The sequence below is a fragment of the Anser brachyrhynchus genome (genome assembly GCF_964034855.1).
Source record: "Anser brachyrhynchus genome assembly, chromosome: 14".
NCBI classification, from domain to species: Eukaryota; Metazoa; Chordata; class Aves; order Anseriformes; family Anatidae; genus Anser; species Anser brachyrhynchus.
In genome coordinates this window covers 19,777,383-19,797,114 of record NC_137709.1, presented here as the reverse complement: position 1 = coordinate 19,797,114, position 19,732 = coordinate 19,777,383, and the positions used below count along the sequence as shown (strand labels likewise).

At 39.2% G+C, this 19,732-nt stretch overlaps 1 protein-coding gene across 6 annotated transcripts in view; it reads right to left on the bottom strand.

Annotated features, from left to right (window-relative positions):
- Positions 1–19,732, bottom strand: part of PWWP2A (PWWP domain containing 2A) — a 30,507-nt gene that overhangs the window by 3,132 nt on the left and 7,643 nt on the right. The window contains exons 2-4 of one of the 6 annotated variants that reach the window (XR_013939370.1): positions 13,437–14,404; positions 2,447–2,527; positions 18–188 (exon numbers count right to left, since the gene is read on the bottom strand). Coding sequence is in view for 3 of the 6 variants with exons in the window: in XM_080555398.1 (XP_080411524.1) it covers positions 12,727–14,404 (1,678 nt within the window). In the remaining 3 variants the exon portion in view is untranslated. Of the gene's footprint in view, positions 1–17; positions 2,528–11,573; positions 14,405–19,732 lie in introns of those variants that run through there. The other 5 variants (XR_013939368.1, XR_013939369.1, XM_080555398.1 and 2 more) reach the window with 5 other exon arrangements.

The following is a 19,732-nucleotide window of genomic DNA, read 5'->3' as shown; positions in this document are numbered from 1 at the left end:
AGAATAAAGCTGCTCACCGTGTTGCTTATGTTCTCCCACTTGCTCCACAGAACTCAAACGAAGTGATAAGGCAGGAGAAACAGTCCAAGTAACAGCTTCTGCATGAGACCACCGACTGTTCAGGGCAGTAGAGAATTAATACAGTCTGCACTGACTTGCCACTTTTGTAGTGTGGAGAAAACACATCTCTAAAATAATAATATTGAAGTTGAAAGAGGCCTCTTAGAGGTATTCTGGTCCAACCCCTTTGTTCAAAAAACCCACAGGAGAACAAAAGAGGTTCCAACAGGACCCAGCCCGCCGTGTTGGCTCCTTTTACCACTATGTTGAGCTTCAGACTGCTGGAGCTATTTTAGATGTATATGCACATTTTGCAGTACTGGCAATGGCATTCTGAATAATCCAGCTGAGACTCATACCATGGATGAGAAAATTCTAAGGTTCTTTCTGAATAAACAACTCTCCCAAATAATATCCAAAAGAAATACATATAAAATGAGAAGCAAAAGAGAAGAATTCATGAAAACAGACCTTACTCTAGAGGAGGCAGGGAAAATACAGGAGATAAATGTGGAATTTGTCAACTGCTCAGTTACTCCTTATGCCACAAAGGGACAACAGAAAACACACTGTATACAATGAGATAGAACTCAAATAGGAAAAAAATTTTGGGAAAGCTGATACAGAAAAAACAAGGACTAATTAAAAAATGTAACTGGGCCAGGCAAAGATGCACCTAGGTGCTATACTTTGACAGCAAACATGTAGGCATTCATTTTAATACCCAATAGATCCTCATTTGGGTATGATACTCAGAACTGATACAGAATTAAACCTATTTTAAGTGTGTTCCACTCCGAGATGCATGAAATAAACCTGCAGAGCCATTCTGTAAAGAGAAGGATGCCAGACAAAGTCCCCCCATATTCAACAGGACTTCTGCTGGTGCAGAGAACTAAACACCGCAGTGTCCCAGGCTGCAAAACAACCAATACTGAGCCTTAAAGCATACAGCCAATACGAAATTCTCCAAAATAAGATTAACGTTAAATTAGTACCATGTATCCATGAAGTCTTGAAAAAGAAGCTTTTACAGTATGTCAGAGAACCAAATGCTACTGAGAAATATCAAAAATCCTACAAAAAGTTGGATGACAGTCCAGCCAGTATGCCCAAGCACCTGTGCTCCCCAGCTCCAGCCTCAGGGACGCAACTCCTAGCCCACAAATGTCTGTGATCTATGAAGGGACAAGGCAAGACAGGAATCTGGTTATCTGAGCGAGCATACAACTACAGCTACGTCTAAGGAAACAAACAGCTAACTTTACAGTGGTCTTTCCTCCTTCTGAGGACAGACAGTTTTGGTTTTGACACTTCATCTACCAACCTAGCGATCAATGTGGTTGCAATGCTTTTCAGATCCACACGTGACAAAGCCTCCTGTGTACTACCACCAAATCTCAGCTTACAGAAACCAAAATCATTGCATATCCACTATCTAATCCCAGATTTACATTACTATATTAAAGTAAAAATCATGACTTCTTCATGTAAACCGAGCTCTGTTTACAGCAACTGTAGATTCTCCTCACTGCCCCATTTTCTCTCCGTCTCAAGAGATACAAGGCACATGCACACGGCCACATCAAATCCAAGCAGTAAGTACATACTTGGACTAGAAGTCCCAACATTGTTGAGTATTTGCTTGGCTTTAAACACATGCTTTGTATTTCCTAATGGACTTAGGCACGCACTTCAAGTTAAGCATGCATGTTAAGTGTTTCCCTAAATACAGGTTCTCCCTCAGATCTGGGGTTGGAAAGAACAAGGGAAAAAAAGATAAAAGAAAACAGGCTTCATTTTCCTAGAACAGTGGCTCGCTAACTACAGTCCATATGTCAACCAAGTTTTCCACCAAGGTCTTCCTGCTCATGTTTTCAATTCTTTTCCTTGATTTAGCTATTAAACTTCCTTTTAAAGAGACTAAAAAGTTACTAACTTCTTTCCTAATATTACTTTTACACATCAGCAGTGCCTATAATCATAGACAGCAGATGAACTGCCACAAGGTAGTTCTTACTAAGATGTGATCCACATAACAACAGTGTTTGAGGATGGCTGGTTTTAGACAAAATCTTATTTTTTAATTAGTCTTTTTTACCTTTACATTATGCCTGCCGCATTATTTGATCTGATCACTTAATGCAAGTCTTAAGAGAAACAGCGTGGTTGTTTTCAAGAACATGCACGTACATCCTGACATCAGGGCAGGTCAGGGGGAACAGCTATATCAGAAGTGTTCAGATAGAAGAGGGAAATAAAATAACCAGCAGCTCACCACCTCTGGCCCAGCCAGTACCTCCTGGCAAACGTGCCCTTCCCTTAAGGAAGGGGAGGGAGCAGACAGCCCTGCCCCGGCCACTCCCGGCAGCTCCCAAGCCCCCACCTGAATCCACAGCAGGCTGTCAGACACCGCAAGTGAGCAGCAGGACTCAGGCTGATGTAAAACGCTGTCAGTCGTTGAGATCTATGGTAGACAAAATCTGGTCAATGGAAGTAGAGAATTTCTGACGTTTTAAAGAGGAAAAAATAAAGTAACCTCCTTGTCTGTCTGAATTCTTACTGAGTAGACTACTTTTGCTCTCCAGAAAACACCATACCATGAAAAGATGCTAAAAAAAATCTGATACTAACTTTATGTGCTTAAGCTAGACCTTACCAGCAGAGTTTACACCTTCACAGGAAATAACACATCATTTTGCAAACAAACTAGCAGACAGCAAAACAAAGTGTCAACACCAGCAATGTACGTGTGCAAACACTGTACTGCACATGGAGGACTTTGGTGCTCAAAGCTGGAGCAATACTCCAAAATTGTGCTGCACGAAGTAACTCCCTAAAGTTAAAATTGAAGCAATTGGTTATAGTTCATGGTGACTGTGACCTTTTCTATATTTTGGAGTTAAAAAAAAAAAAAGCAAACTTAGGGCACTGTCTACTCAAAATCAATGGCATTTTACACCCAGTTTGTAATGAAGCCTGTGAAAAACCAGATTTACTGAAAAACTAAAAAACCACATTTACTGAAAACCACATTTACTGAAAAAGGAAAGCAAACGTGACAGCTAGGCAGACGACTTGCCATTGCAGCCATACAGCTGGTAGTCAAAGCCAATTAATAACCACTCTCTTCCATGTCTTAGATTTGTCTTGATTTCTAAAACGGGAAAAACAGCAGCTATTCCTCTCCCTTTTAGAACATGAAGCAGATGAGACACCAGTTTTCCTTTCCAGGTAAAAACCATAAAGATGAAATTGCATCTTCCTTTGGCTTGGTGTCTTCACATAAAACTGTGCACAGTTGTGTACACCTCATTAGCAATGGTCAAACTACCCAGCATTTCTTTACTATAGTAATTAAAGTCACTTAACAGAAAAGCAGATGACTCTCAGTTGTAGAGTATATTGGAGTCTCTCTGTATGCTGCTTCACTTTATTATAAGTATTCTAACAACTATCCCCATTTGGCTCCTCACAGCCTATAAACTGAAATTCAGAGCCTTTCTGGCAGTAGCAATACAATCTTTGTGGAAAAGATTATAGTATGGAGGAAACCTGAGACAACAAAAGGTGAAAGAGCAATGGACCAGCTGCTCACAAGCCTATTATGATTAGGAACCAAAGATCCAGGGAAAAAAAGTTGATGAAATACTCTCTTGAAATCAATAAACCTAACTATTGCAGTCTGCTATTCTAATACATACTAAACATACACTTGTTACCTGCATGTTTAGGAAAATTCATGAATACAGAATATTTTGAGATGGAGCCTTTGTCTTGTTGCCGTTATGCGGGTGCTAAGAGTACTGCGTGTGGATTTCGCAGACCAGCGAGGAATAACTGTGGCTGGGATTGCTGTAAGGTACATAAACTGACTAGGGGATGTCTGGTCAAAGGGGCTGTCCAGTCAAAGCTACTTTTATCTGGATCAATAGCAGTGTTTTGTATACAAAAGGTTTCGGGCAGGAATGAATTAAATAAGTCTCCTTGGATTTAGTGACTGAAAAATGACCCCCCACACTTGCAGTTTCTTCTCTTAGTACCCCACCAGCTATATTGTAGAGGAACCTCTCTCGTCCTCAGGGTTTCCCTGTGGCACACCGTGCATGTGCTGGCAATGCAGGGAGCAAAGGTACAAAGAGCCAAGGTGCCACAGAGCACCAAGCAGCACCAGCTCCTCAGAGCGAGCTGCCATGCAGGCCGCCTGCCGCAGCGTTCCCCGGCCCTGGTGGGTGCAGCAAGCCGCCCGTCCCATCAACCGCTCGGTCCCTGTGTTCATTCACTTCCCTGTATCAGCTGTGGCCTGTAGATCAGCAACAGAGTAACCCCATCCCCCCCGTGACAGGCGGCATGCCCAGCAGTCCGGACTGAAGTCACTTCATCCAGCTGCTGGAGTCTGCGGAGCCACCACGAAAACCACCGGCAGTGAGAAATGTGTGTCAGGACAAGCACGGGCACAGCTGGTGGCCTCGTGCTGCTGATGTTGCCCAAGTCTGCCCTGCTGCACCCCGTTTTACACAGTCGCTTTCCTGGGAGTTATGGCTGAAATACGGACTTTTAATATGAAATTTTTCACAAGGCCGATGCATTCACTAATGGCCAGAGAGCAGCACTGCTTTTGAAAGTGTTTGTTTTGCTCTTCAAAGGAAAAGCAGAGAAACAATAGGCCAGCCAGCAAGGAGAAAAGGCAGCCGGGAAGGACAAGGAGAATAAAAATAGCAGCATCTCCCATCAAAAACTTCAAAGGAAAAGATACTTAGTTCTTTAAGCAGATCGATCCAAATTTTAAATAGTTACAGTAACATAAACAAGTTCATCGGCTTGCTAGCACTGTCTACACACAAAACTCTGTAACAGAAGAAAGGGCAAAAGTTATTTAACTGCAACAAATTCAAACTTCGACTTACAAAGTCAAAGTTACGAAGGCATGAAGAGTAAAAATAGGCTTCTCTTCCAGGTAATGGATTACTAAAAGAAAGCAGAACTGTCATACTCCCATACGGGCTAAGATGATTTTCAGCAACTGGGCCTTAACTATAAGGCAAACCAAGAGCAACAACCCATTCTTCAGTTTATGTGCCTAATTCTCTGAAATAGCACAGTACCAAGAATTTCTAAAAACCTGCCAAAGCCAGCTTTTGTATGTAAACCGATCAGAAGAGATTAGGTCCCTAAAGCCCTCAACGCCTGAAAAATCTCAAGGTAAGTGTTGTTTTTTCCTTACAATAATCAAATATTGCTAATGCAATACTACAACCAAGAATATTCAATGCTCAAAACCTTCAGCTATGATTTTAACAGCAACATATACAGGAAAAAGCAAAACAAAAGAACAAAAAACTTCCCTTTTTCTCATAGAGAAATATAGGTAAACAGTTTGTGTGGGTGGAAAAGGTTATGGGAGGCAAAGGTCAGGGGGAGTGATTTTTCTTTTATACTTGCACCATGTGTTTTAAAATTCTGAACCACTGCAGCAGTGCAATTAAATATTAGTGTTTCTAAAGCCAAACAAAAAAATCCTAAATGATACTAAATAAATAAATAAAGGATGCAAAACTAGTATTTAAGTAAAAATTTGCCTGGAATTGTACCTGCTTGCTTTACTGACAAAGCAGGTACCTTCTTCCTCTTTGCGCACCTGCTAAAACACAGACAGGCAAGGCCATCAGGGCAGAGCCTGCCACCAGAATTATGCTACGTTTCCATCACTGAGTCTCTTGCTGATGGTAACAAGCTGGTGGGAACACAGCCTGCCTTCCAAATCTCAAAAGCATAGTACATGGCTGGCACATGTAAGAATATTTTTTATTCATATTGTATACCTGACATCAGAACCATTAGTAAGCAAACATGAAAGCTGACCTAGATGTTAAAAAAAAAAAAACTCATTTAAGGTTGGCATATGATATAAATAATGTCATCCAAACACGATTTTGCATAGTAGAGTCCCCTTGGCAGCAATAGAGTGCAGTTCAGGAGCTTATACCAAGTGAGAGTCCTGCACAACTGAGAACAGGACACACAGGGCAGATAATTCCCTTATCCGCGTGTTTCTGCAAAGATTCTCTTTCTTAAATCCGAGTTGTTAATTACAAAACTACAGAAAACAAAGCTATGACAGGGCCACGATAGGTCATCGATTCTATCCCATACCCAAACACAGGATTAATTTAACTAACCCACTCCTGACAGAGGTTAGCCTAACCTATTGTTTCTAAAAGCTTGTAATAATGGAAGCTATGCAACTCTCCTGACAACATCCAGAATTTCACTGCCGTAACTGGAACAAATATTCTAGTGTCTAATCTTAACTCCCTGTCTTGTGATTTTAACTACTAGTTATTGTCCTAGTTGCAATTAAACAGAAATGTATTTCCCTTTTGTCTCTGCACCTGTCCATCAGGTATTCACAGACTTCCAATATCCTCAGTTCCATCAGCCCTTTATTCCTTCTCTGCCAAAATCGTTGGCATAGAAACTGCATTATGGTTGTTCAAAATGTGCATGGTCCTGGTTTTGAAAATAACTTCCCAAATGTAGCCCAGACAAATTCCATAGAGCCATTTGTCTTCATGCAGTGGAAGAGCAGAGCCTGAATTTAAACTTGGAACAGGGGATCCTGATTTGTTCCCTGCTCCAACATACACCTGCAGCCTGTTTTGTCAATATTATTATCCCTTTGGACCACGGGTAGGTAGGTAAGAAGTTTTTAGCACTGTGCATATGAAAACTACCTGAGAGGGTGATGTAGAAGACCCTGTATTATCAATTACATTATTTTCCATGCTGCTGCTTACCCTACTCCACACCAAGAACACACTGATGCTTTTTCTTGAAAAAATACATACGTACATGGAGCCATGGATCCGAGTTCCCTTCCACAAGCAGTAACTGGCAGTGAGCCAGCCAGCGCTGCAGGTCCACCCCTGAGAGTTATCCCCAGCTGCTGGATCTGATGCCAACAAAACTGTGCAGGGAAAAAGCACAACACCATGGACAGCAAAGCGGTGTCTCCACAGCCAAGCCTGGGAATTGCTGTTTTTCCTTGCATTCACAGAAGGGCAAGTGTGTCACAATTTGATTTTATATAAATATACACGCATATATATATATATATAATATTCAGATAAATATATATAAAGCTAACATATATATATAATGCTTATATATATATATAAAGCTAAATTACAGTATGGATCAGTATACATATATGAGGTATTACTGAAGAAAACCTGAAACATAAGAGTAACTCACAGGATAACTACGAGCTACCACTAGGATCTAACAACTAAAAAACGATCTCCAGAGAGATTTCTGATTTAGAGTATGGCAGTCACTCTTCCCTAAGAGTTTTGCAAAACCCCATCTAAATCACTATAAACAGTTCTTACCACCGATGTCAAAGAAAGATGAGTTCGAACAAGAACAGGTGCAAAAAAATGCTGGTAAAGATGAGCAGGGAACAAAAAAAACATCCTACAAGCGGATCTTATTTTGTCCAGTGACATGGCCACATTCTATAAATACACTTACAGCATAACACCACACTAAGGGAACTATTTAAACTAAAATACCAAGTTGTCACAGAGAACAGCAACTGAGGTATTATACCCATTGAGTAGGAACTTGGCATTCCGACTGTCAAGGCCATGAAGCAGAGGTTCTTCCCACTACAGATTAATAACTTGAAGCTGAATACTTGGATCCATATCTCACAAGCCTGGATCTAATGCCTTACACACCTTGACAGCTACTACAAAAGCTGTGATACTGCAGGCCTCTACCCACCCTGCTACTAAATGTGACTGATCCCTCATCACCACAGCCATGACAGAAGCCTTAAGGCATTTATGCAAGTAGGCCTCTGTTGGTATTGATAGCTTACTTTTATCTATAGGGATAATTGTACCATATTATTGCCAAGTATAACCTGTGTATATCTCCAAAAGGTATCCTACTAGATCCTCTTTGAAAAAAAAAAATCCCCTCAGTAAACCAACTTCACATAAGCATAGCCTCACCTGACAAAATCTGGTAACAAGCCAATCCATTTCCCCAAGCTTTAATTAAATTCTAGATGAGGTTAAGTCTGAACAGTTGGCCAGTTGGCCATGGGGCAAGGACACACATCACTATTTTTTTTTCCTGTAACTTCTCTCAAATGAGAACTATTCCCTCCTACTGCTCTTGCAGAGTAACATACTAGTCTCAATGCTATTCTCCTAGTTCTCCTTACAGTATCACATCTAACTCAATCTACCAAGTTCCTCTCTTTTCCTTCAGCTTCCCTATGACCTTTCTATTTATAGACTTAAAAAGTAAACTGAAAATAAGAACGGAAAGATAAATCATCTAAGCCTTTAACCGCTGTAAGTTCTGTGCTGTAAGACCCCTTTCAAGTTTGTTTCTGAATAATACACCAACACTTCTACCAAATGGCTTATGGCAAAAAATAGTCAACTACCCTTTTAGTCATAAAGCTCAGTGTACTTTTCTTCCAGTTCACACTCTTCACACATCTACAAATTAGCGTACAGTGATCCCATTGTACTGGCTGAATTTGCTTGTTTTTGTAGGAATTTATTAGAATACAATTACAAGAAAGAGAAGAACCGAAGCGGCCATCATCGATTGTTGGCTTCTTTCTTTGAGGAGCTCTTCAGCCAAGACGACTGCTCTGTTTGTGTACTTCACAGAACGTGCCTGAGGACAGATGATACTGCTACTGAGGACAAGCTACTTGGATTTAACTTTCAAAAACCATGTTTGCATTATACACTAACAACTTCAGCAAACACTTATAGATGACAGGAACTGCCATTAGCTTCAAGACTTGGGAAAGTTAACCAGTTAACTTCAGAAGAGTTAACGAGAAACAAGTCCAGAAGTGAAAAAAGCAACTCACCACTTCCATTGATAGTTTTTCAACCTAATCACACTTTGAAGCTTCTCTCTCACTCTCAAAAAAATATTTTACAACATGCTGAGAAAAAAAGTCTTCTCAACTTTGCACATTTGACTTAAATTAAACCCACCCTCAATGTCCCTGCTAGTGAGGTAGATGTCAGTTCTGTAGGTTTCAAACTAAAGATAACACTAAGAGGAAAAAAGTGGTATAATCAGAGATAATTATCTAATTTAAGTGTCAACATAAAATTACAACTCTGATTAGAAAAATAACAAATATTTGTTCAATTTCCTGTTGAACTCCAGAGAAACAAGCATTTCACATTTGCTCCCAGCTTTACTCTTGAAACGATCAAACTTCCAAACACCCCAAAGAAATCTTTGTGTTTTGACATAACTACTCTCTCGCAAAACATTTTATCTGAAACTAAAGATTTTCAAAGGAATAGTAGGCTTCTGTTAAAGACTCGTTACTACCTATCACATTTTTTCTCCAAATTGAAATACCATGCATATACAACAACTGTGCTGAGGATTTTCCTTAATTCTAAAAGGCATCATCTGCAATTCATTATATTAAGCTTATATAAAACTAACAGTCAGCCTTTATACGGCCGTTTGTGTTCGTAATGCACAGCCTGCTTGCAACAGTTGCACGGCTTAATTACACAGATGCACTATGCTGGCACCATACAGGCATGCTCCTGTCATTAGTTATTTGATAAGTCATTTAAACTGTCAAGCTAATTCAGAGATAGTAGAAAGAACAGCAGTCCACACTCAGATTGCAGGCATTGCTGGGATCAGGTAGGCATGTAAGAAAGCAGCTTTTTGCAGTTTAAAGCTAAGACAAAGCCTAGTGCTGTGTAAATCTTCAAAGCTAATCTATACGCAGCATACATGCTGCTATAATCAAGGTGACACTGTCAGAACCAGACTTTGCATTAAGCCCAACATTTTCTCCATTATTAACTATTATGTCTAGAGTTTTGGCTACTTCAGAGAGAAAAAGAAAGATCATGGACCCATAAATAGGATATTTTCAACGTAAGGTAGCATGGTGTTGTGAAGAAAAAAATACTCTGGTGGTTTTGAAACCTGTTAAGTCTGAGGCAATGATGTACTGCACATTTAGTATACACTATAAAACTTAGGAAAGACTTCTTAAAAAGACTGACCGCCTACAAAACTCAAACTCATTAAACGCCTTTCATAAAGTTCATTTGAACATAAAGCAATCAAAAGAAACCCCCTCAAACTTCATGCTCTTCAATCTTAGCAGTGAACACCTGATCAAACTTCAACTACGTATGCTCTAGTACTATGCTAACTTTAAATCTAAGAATACAAAGCTTGCATACAAAGCTTCCAAGTATTTAAAAAAATACAGTGTAAATATTGATTTTACCACTACTTAACTCAGAACAACTCTAACTTATAACCAGTTTGCTTGAGATTCTAAACCTCAAGAAACCAGCATAGACATTTAAACCATGCTGTATGGGTTCTTGGCTTCAAAAAGCAGTCTGCTTTAGTAACAAAGTACGACTTATTTACTTAAATATTTGAGTAACTGTTTCTGTTTGCAGGAAAGAATACATAGAAGTGAAACAGGATTTTTTTTTCCGCATTATGAAATTTGTGTGTTTATCACATTCAAAAAGCATTGACCAGTTGGTTGATTTTTTTTTTTTGTAACTGTTAGAATGCCAAGGAAAAGCTGATATATTTGGAAGCTGAACTAGCACCTAGTAGAGTTCACCAGAAGCTTCGGAGGAAATTTGAATGGCCATGTATTCAACACTTTGGACTTCAAGTAGTTCTGTGGGCACAACGGAATAATTTTAAAAGGTTAAAAGAAACCAAATGCTTTGGAAAGACCAGACAGTATCATGGATATATGAAATTTATCTCAAGTTTAAAAGATTTTTAAGGGTTTGATGATTAAATCCTTACCCCATTTTCATGTCTGTTTAAAATCTCAATTTTCAGTCTAAGCTTAAGTTTTTACATCTGTCATGATTGCCTACTTGGGCAATTATGGAAAAAACAGGATGAAAATTGCTTTGGGATGAACGTTGACAGATTCTTCACGAGACATTGCAAGACTCAAACAGGAGTGGGTTAAAGAAGAGAGAGCAATTCTTATGGTCAGATAAGGACCAAAACTAGAGCAAAAAACATACAATTGATTGCATGAAAATGCTCTGCATTGAGCAACAGACATGCAAGAAAAGCTGAAGTAACAGTGGAGAGTGGGTCTGCTTAGTTTTTGGTAGATGGAGAAAACTGAAAACATTTCCCCACTGTACAAGTGACAGTCTTTATTTGAATATATAGAACAATCTAATTATGGGGGGAAAAAAGATAAACTTTACAGAAAGCCCTCTACAGAGCTAATTCTGAAACAAAAAGGGCGAGATAATTGCTTAATCTCAAAACTAAGACTGAAGTACAACAATAGTACTTTACATCAAGCAGTTATCTTTAAAAATGAGTGAAAAAGGACAATTTACTTTTTAAAAAAGGTGTCCTCTAAATACGGCATACATATACTCTAACATCCTAGACTTTTTCAAAGCTTTTTGAGAAACACACACAAATAATTCAGATTTAGTCAATTTTATTTACAGTTTGTTTTTTTTTACATTTCAGAGCATTACACAATTACATATTCTCATTTTCTGACCTGCAAACAGATACCTTAAACGGAAATATTAAAAAAATGAAGTTAGATACATCCAAAATGAAACAATTACACATCTGACAATTCACAAAGTGTAATTAACTAGGACGTATCCTAAGAATTTAGGAACAACCAGTCAGGAGAAAATCTGACCAATTTCAGCAATCAATTATTTACACATTCAAAACAAAGCCTCTCTTAATCTAAAACTCCAGGCAAATGGCCTGAAAGACTTCTTCAGGAAGAAAGACCAGAAGTTATGATTCACACCTATGCAGCATTAACAGCCCTTGATCCCAAATACTGAGCAACTTCTCAGCTTTGTCTTAGAGCTACAGGCATCCCTCTCAGCTTCTGAGACCCTGAAGTGTCAATATTTGTGCCCCCACGTGCATAGAAAGGCTGAGTGTTTAAGAAGTGGTCACTAAGATTAAACCCCATTTAATCTGGTCTTTAGTTACGTGAATTTTTCTTCCTTAAAAATTTCAGCAAGTCTCCCAATGGCATTTAAACTGGCCTGTGTGGATTGGCACGTGCCTCTGAAATGTTTACGTATGCATCAAACCAATTTGCACTGGCCAGACTAAACACATTAGAGAGTATTTGAAATAATGTTTAAAGACCATTTAGACAAGGCTTACATTTCTACACTTCCCTGATGGGCCACCTAAAGAAAAAAATAAAATATCACAGCTACTACTTTCATCCCTTGTGTTAACCCTTTGCCACACAGCAACTAGGTACGTACTGGGTAGAAACTACTAAAAAATTCCCTGCAAATAAGCTGCCTTTCAGCTGAGGCTATGGCTCCTATGCATTGGGTGTTTGAGGAGTTTTTTCTTTAAAAAAAATCTCACTTGAAAAATACTGGAATTCTCACTTTCGGCTAATTTTGATTGCATGTTCAATTTGTTTAACTTTCAAGAAACTGCTACAAATGGAACAACTTCAGTATAAAAAGAGCATTCAACCGAGTGCAACTTCTGACTTGGCAAGTCCTTCATGGTAGTTCTCTAACTAGGCTATGAATTTTGTGGAGCCTCCGGATTTCTTGCCTACCTTACTCTCCATGTTCACGTTTCAAACTGTGTCAGCAGGGCCCGAACTTCGGGAGTCAGCTGCTTAGCAGCCTTAGCTGCCTCTGTGACGGCCTTGCGGTAAAGACCCTTTCTCTTCTTATTAAAGCGCGACTGGAAGTTTTCTAAAAAGGGGGATAGTTGTGAAAGAGTAAGAATAGATGTTGTTGGGGACCCAAACCACGATATACAAGCCTCCTGTCGAACTAAAAGGCCATTATCTTTCCGGCTCACAGTTATGGTCAGAATACGGGCTGGCCACCAAGGGAAGCCATAAATCTTGGCCCAAACAATGTCCCCTACACATATGGTCCTGCCATCTGGTGTAACACACTTAGAGACTTTTTTGGAAAAGACTTTCATTTTCAAGGAATTACTGAGCTTTTTCTCTTCCTTTGAAGAGGAGGAGGAGGAAGGTGCATGCATGCTGCCTGGAGGAAAATCAAAGCTTTCAGTAGAGCTACACTCAGAGTTGGTAGATTTCAAATCATCTGTGCTATCACTACTACAAACTGATGCACTGGAAGAGTCAGATTTCTTTTGATTAAGGGTCATGTAAACCGTTATATTGCTTTTGCTGCCTCTCTTGCCCAATGTCTGGTGTTCATCCTGATCAACAGTTACATGCACTTCACTTGTGTCCTGAACCTCACTGCTGGCCTCTTCAGGGCCTTTTGAGGGGCTCTGATTTTCTGAAGGGGCCTCACCTGCTGAGCGGGTGGAGGAGCAGCGAGACTGGGGCTTAGTTGCCATCTTGCCACTCCGTATTTTCTCAAGTCCTGTCTTGAGAGAAGAGTCATTTTCTTCATTCCGATATCTTTGTGGCTTTAAACGCAATCGAGGTGGGAGGGAACCTGAGCTGGTGTTCTGAAGACGCCGTGTGAAGTGGACCTTTGAGTGTGCATTTTTGGAAGAGGAGGTTGCACTCTGCTTCTTTTGTGCCTTTTCTTTGGCCATTTTCAAGACTTCCCGAGCTTTTGCATGATCCATGTTTTTGCTCTGGAGAACTTTTTTTGTATTTAACTGCGCTTTTGAAGTATTTGCTTGTGCAGAAACTTTAACTACTCTGCTTCTGCTGTGGGCAATATTTGAAACCTTGACCACAGCATTCCTTTTCTGGCTTTCATTTTGGCTTTTTCCATCCACCTTGTGGTCAGTCTTAAGTTTTTTATTCACAGTAGTCACACTCTCATTTCTTCGTTTTTTATTATCCTCATATTTTGAAGAGTCACTTGCATTGCCACCTTTTTTTATTTCCTTTTTTTCTGCAACAACACTGTTTTTGCACTTGTCACATAAGACCTGCCGGGGTCGTAGTTTGATAGCATTCATGATAGAAGTGGGTTCCTCCCTGTACATTTTACGCTTGGGCCGCTTAATTTTCCGGGGTGGAGGCTGAGGTATTGACTGGTTATATGTGTCCCTGATAAACAAAGGAGGAGGATATGGCGCTCCCTCATGAAAGAGAGGAGGTGGTTTAGAAGTCCATAGGCTTTTAGCTAAGCTTGGTTCTGATGGCTGCGTGAGAGAAGAGTCATCAGGGACTGCAGCATTAGATTCACACTTCACCTGTGCCTCGTCTTGGAATGGTTTACTTTGGAGCTGCATGGCTTCGGGTTTATCCTTGTATTCCCTTTTAGGAAATATGGTCACAGGGATTCCGTGGGGTCCAAACCTTGAAGAGAAAAAAAGAATATTAAAGGTTTTGAGAGATCTTCTGCTGCATTTACTAAAAAGCATTTGAAAGCCTGTCCACGTTACCTAACCACCATTTGAAATACATGAATTCTGGGCAAAAACTGAAGCATTACACCAAGCCTGATGGTAAATTTTGAAAAGGCAGAATACCAAAACGAAGTCAGCAGAGAACATGAAATATGTAACTTCACTTATATGCTTGTTTTATTTTCAGGGATTGTTGTTAATAAAAAGTATTACCTAGAAGATTAAATTAAAAAATTTAACCTTATATTTCTAGAAAACACAAGCATGCAAACACTCAGTAAGTCATCCCATCAACTCTAGATCTATACAAGATTAATTTCCATACTAAGTCAACTTATGTGAGGAAGGCATCTTCAGTAACTTTTACAGAGTTCTTCAATTTGTGGCATAGCACAAAAGGCTGAACTTATTCCAGATTTAAGCTGAACACACAATGCGTAAGTATTGGCATTTAAGAGAATGCTATCATTCTTTAGGTACAATAAATACCCACAGAAGATTAGTACTTGACCATCTGATGCACGACAGCCTAAAGCTTGCTAGCCCAGTAGATTGAGTTTCTTTCAGCAAAGCTACCCTCATAATTTCAGTACTGTATAAATCCTTTCCCTCTGTTCTGCACGCAAACAATATTTTAAGATATTGCCTACCTTTCTGCAGACAGCTCTAGGTATTCTATGATCTCTGCTGCCCTATTTGACAGACACATAGGACTTCTCACTGATTAAGACAATAGAAAAATCCCAGCAAGTCTTAGGCATTTCAACTTTCAAAAAGTTCAAAGTTCAACTTTCCTGTACTAACAGATATGGCCTGTTCAACAGGTAACCAGTACCTTCTGCAAAAGGTTATGCTAAAGGAAACATTTCATCAGCTTACAAAGCATTATATTCGCCTTCTCCAGAGAGAAAAGCCAACTGATAAATACGTTCATATTTCAACGTGTCTTTCAAATCCTAGAATGGGGAGAAAGGAATTAAAAAAAGCCTGTTCAACGTTTCTTGTATCTTACACTAGGATCTGCCATCTGAAGTATCAACCTTAGCAGAGCTCTCACGAGGCTGTTCAGCACCCAAGCTCTGCCTGACTCCAGCTCCAATACACACAGAAGTGTTTGGCTTACATGAGGTTATATTTTAATGGTCTAGCTTGATGCAGTACGAACATGACAGATGAGGCTGCAATTTAAACATTAAATCATCCATTCCAAATCACCAAACAAACACCATTCACGTTTATCCCACCTCATATCCCACAAGACATGCGAATTAAGCCATTATCCAGGATTTGTCCTCAGATAAATGCTAGTTCACGGTGCTCTTCGGCTCTTTAACTGCAGCAGCATCTTAACTGATTGAACTGAAATTTATTTGCAATCTATGGTTGCCTCTCAACTGAAAATAAATACTGAATACTGCTCTAGTTTCCTGCAATAAACACGCAGGTTATACAAATGCCTACTTGCTCTCTTTTTCAAAAAAAGTTTTGAAGAAATGTGTCATCTAGTGTTAGAAGATCTTTACACTGTCACCAGCAAGAGTCTTCACTTACCTGCCCTTCTGCATATCTGATAAGCTACTTTTCACGCTTAAAATTATTATTGAAGCAAGCAATCCATCCAAGATTAAGTTACCCATCCAGCTTGCGCTCCATTATACCTAATCAAAGGGCAATTCAACCATTTTCTTAATCACAAAAAGAGCAGCAGTTGTACCCATGACAATTTTCAGCTAACAAGTATCAGCACCAGTGCTATTGTTCCACTACCACTAGACGCTGTTCCTCTGCTACCTTTGAACTCTAGAGCCAGAGGCAAGAGCCAGGCTAGCCGTCCGAGCACTGTTCTGTCCTTATGCAGTTGCCCATGAGTGCTCTTTGCCACAAAATATCCTCCCGCCCCATAAAAGTTCATTTCTCAGGGGTGTGCCCCCTCCAGACGTCCCTCCTGACAGAACTGCTACAATTAAATGCAGTCTACTGCCACTGAGGGCTACAAAGAGTTACAAACATTTAGCAGCAGATACAGGCATTTCTCCAGCCTACAGTAAGCATTAATCCATCAAGGACTCACTCATAACTAAGTTTTAAGTTCCCTAAAGTCCCAAAGTCCACCAAACACGAACAAGTTGCTTTGCCACAAACACTTTTCCTTCCACTAAGGATTACGAATAGGTTATTGAGCTCCAAGTGGGATTTAAAGCAACAAAAAAAATCAAACATACACCTGATCAGCTGATAATTAAATTAGCAACATTTTCAGTGTTACTTGCATCAAGAACTTCAGCTTCTTTTACAGCAAAAGGATCTCAATCCCATCTTTCGCCACCTGATAAAGATTACAGGAGTTGGGAAAACTGTTAACTTACTGTACGAACTGAGAACAAGAACTCCTAGAGGGAGAGAACTCTGCTGTGAAAATTTCAATCCCAGATGAACACCAGGAAAGTAGAACTAGATAGGACTGTGATATTTAAAGGGCAAACTCGATAAAGAAGTATACCACTTCTTTTTCTCTAAGGAACTGTATTTCCTAGTTGCTTACAAGACACATCCATAGGCCAATACACAAGCCTTTCTTCTAGAGGACAATTATACCGACTTGATGTTAGGACGTGAAGCATTATTAGCAAGGATCTGAGAAGAAATAGACAGAAGACTGCAAAAAGGTTCTTCAGAAGCATCCCATTCAAGTACTTCATCTCTTCTAGATTTTCCTTCTAGTGCCTCACAATCAAAGTCAGCATGATCAGCACTCAAAACACATAAAGGAGCCTAATGGAAAGCTCCACACATGACTGACACAATGAAGTCATTTAAGATCATTAATGTACCTCAGACTATCTTCTCCATCTAGAATCTCTAATATAGACCTTTTCCTTCAATGACTTCTGTAATATACAAGTGAAAAAGCTGAGGAACAGGACAGCTGAAGGGGAATTTTTGTATAAGACACAAACCTGCTTTAGTAAGACAAAACCAATCCATACCAAATCTTTGAGGCTATGGCCTGTCTCACAAAAGGTACTATTTTTATGAATGAGCTAGAATCTGCTGACCCTGTCTACCTAAAAAAGAAGTAAGACCTGCAAGATTACCAAATATTCATAACTACTGTCTGGTACCAGTTATGTAAGAGTAAAGGAAGACAATTTGTGTAAGTTGTACATCAATATGTAAAGACTTGACTAGCAAAGACATAGTTCATTTGAAACAAGACAAATTGGGCATGCCTAGAGACTGAATATTACTTCCAACAGCTGACTGCATCTTTGCTTTGGCCCCATCCAATAGCAGGTTACACCCCTAAACGTTCAGTTTTTACATGACTGTTGATTCCTCCTTGGTAAATTTCTCCAGCCATGCAACTTGGAAGAATTAAATGAAAATTAAAAAAAGAGAACAAAGGCAGAAAGACTTAAAGAAAAGAGAAAATGACACAGAATGGTGTACAGAGACAGAAAGAAGAAGGTAGTAAGCATGACAGAGAAAACAGACAATGGCTTATTTTCTTACCAGAAGAAGCAGAATGAATACGTGACCAAAACGAACATATTCAAGACAAGACATGACAGAGCACCTAATTAGTCTAATAATGAAGTTGAGTATTTATTGAATATACTATATGTAACGTGAATTTCAAGCCCTATTTTCATACCTCTGGACCTTGAAGACAAGTGCTTTCTATACAGTCACAATAATGATTTCTGTTACACCAGCTACACATTGGAAACATCCATGAGTACCACACGTACATAGGTCAGACATAAAAGTTGCAAGAGCTAGCATTTGGGTCATCTACTAACAGAGACGAAGATGAACTAAACAACTACCATTTAAAAAAAGTTTAAAAAAATCAAAGCAGCATAATTCAGGTATATCACAACACAAATAACACATCGATCCACACATCAGTCGGTGCTGACTAGGGAGTAGTAGATCACCTCTTAAAAGAGATTGTTATAGTTATGCTACATCAGTGAGATTCTTATGTCATATGCTTGAATACTACAAGGAATTGCCTTGTCTTTGTTCTAACAAGTGAACATTTTTTGGAATATCACCTGTTCTTACTACACCATTATTTTTGTCCAGAAAAGATCGTTCTTGGAAAGACGTGCTACACTTACTATTTGCTTAAATCAATTTGTGCATATGCACCAGTTGTTCATTGTACAGGCAGATATTATATTTATAGCTCTACTTTAGAATATCACTTGATGGAATAAAGGGATTCTTTGATGGGGGCTCTGAAACTGAACTGTTAGGAAAAAAGAGTAAGAAACAGGTATTAAAACCAAAATTAAGACATTTCTAGAAAGCACTGCACTGCTGCTTCATACCTATTCAAAATTAGAAACAGTTTTCCATGGTGCCAAGCATCCTCCCTCATAAAACTGTCCTGGTTCTTTTTGCTCTGAAAAGGTACCTCTAGAAGAAAATACACATAGAGCCCATTGTAAGAAGAATACCTCCAAGGAGGTTTAAAAGTAACCAGAGTAATCAGTAGGATCTAATCACATTCCTACTATATATATACACACACACATATATATGCATTAAAGACATAATAAATAGCGACAGGAAAAGCAGGGACCATATTTAAATAATAAAAGTAATGGGGTAAAAAAGAGACCTCTTCTAACAGCCTGGGGATCTTTACACCAAGAAGAGCTATCAATTGGCTAGGATACGCAGAGACAGAAATATGGTTTTAAAAGTCAGGTTTTATTTCCAGAGTTTGTCAACTGCAGGTTAATTAATACGTAGCCATGGCATCTTTTGTAATTATTTAAAAGATGGTTTTGATATCAAACCTAGAAGTCTGTTACTTACAGCCATATAGATTTGGATGCTAGATATATAAATCTGAGTACTTAAGCAAGGTAAGAACACTTCTTTCATACCTAAATCCTACAGCAGAATTACTACAATATTACTATACAATTTGTATGCAAAGCAGAGGACTGTTGAAAAGCATTTTTAAATAAGCCTGAGATAAGGAACAAATCCCAGCTAAACTGACAACTACACATACATAAACATCTAATCAATACATCTTGAGGCAAAGAGTGTCTACTTCACTAAGTAAAGTCTTATGCTCTGATCTTTAATCTCCAATGAGTAAATTTCACTTCTCCGAAAGAAAAAGGAAAGAATTGTAAAAGCACATTGTTCTGCCAAGAAGAGCCACAGAAGGGGTTCAGAAGTATTTCACATTCGTCTGCAAGCACTGAGTCAATGTCAACAAAACACAGTAGCTTCCTGTGTTAAGTCAAGT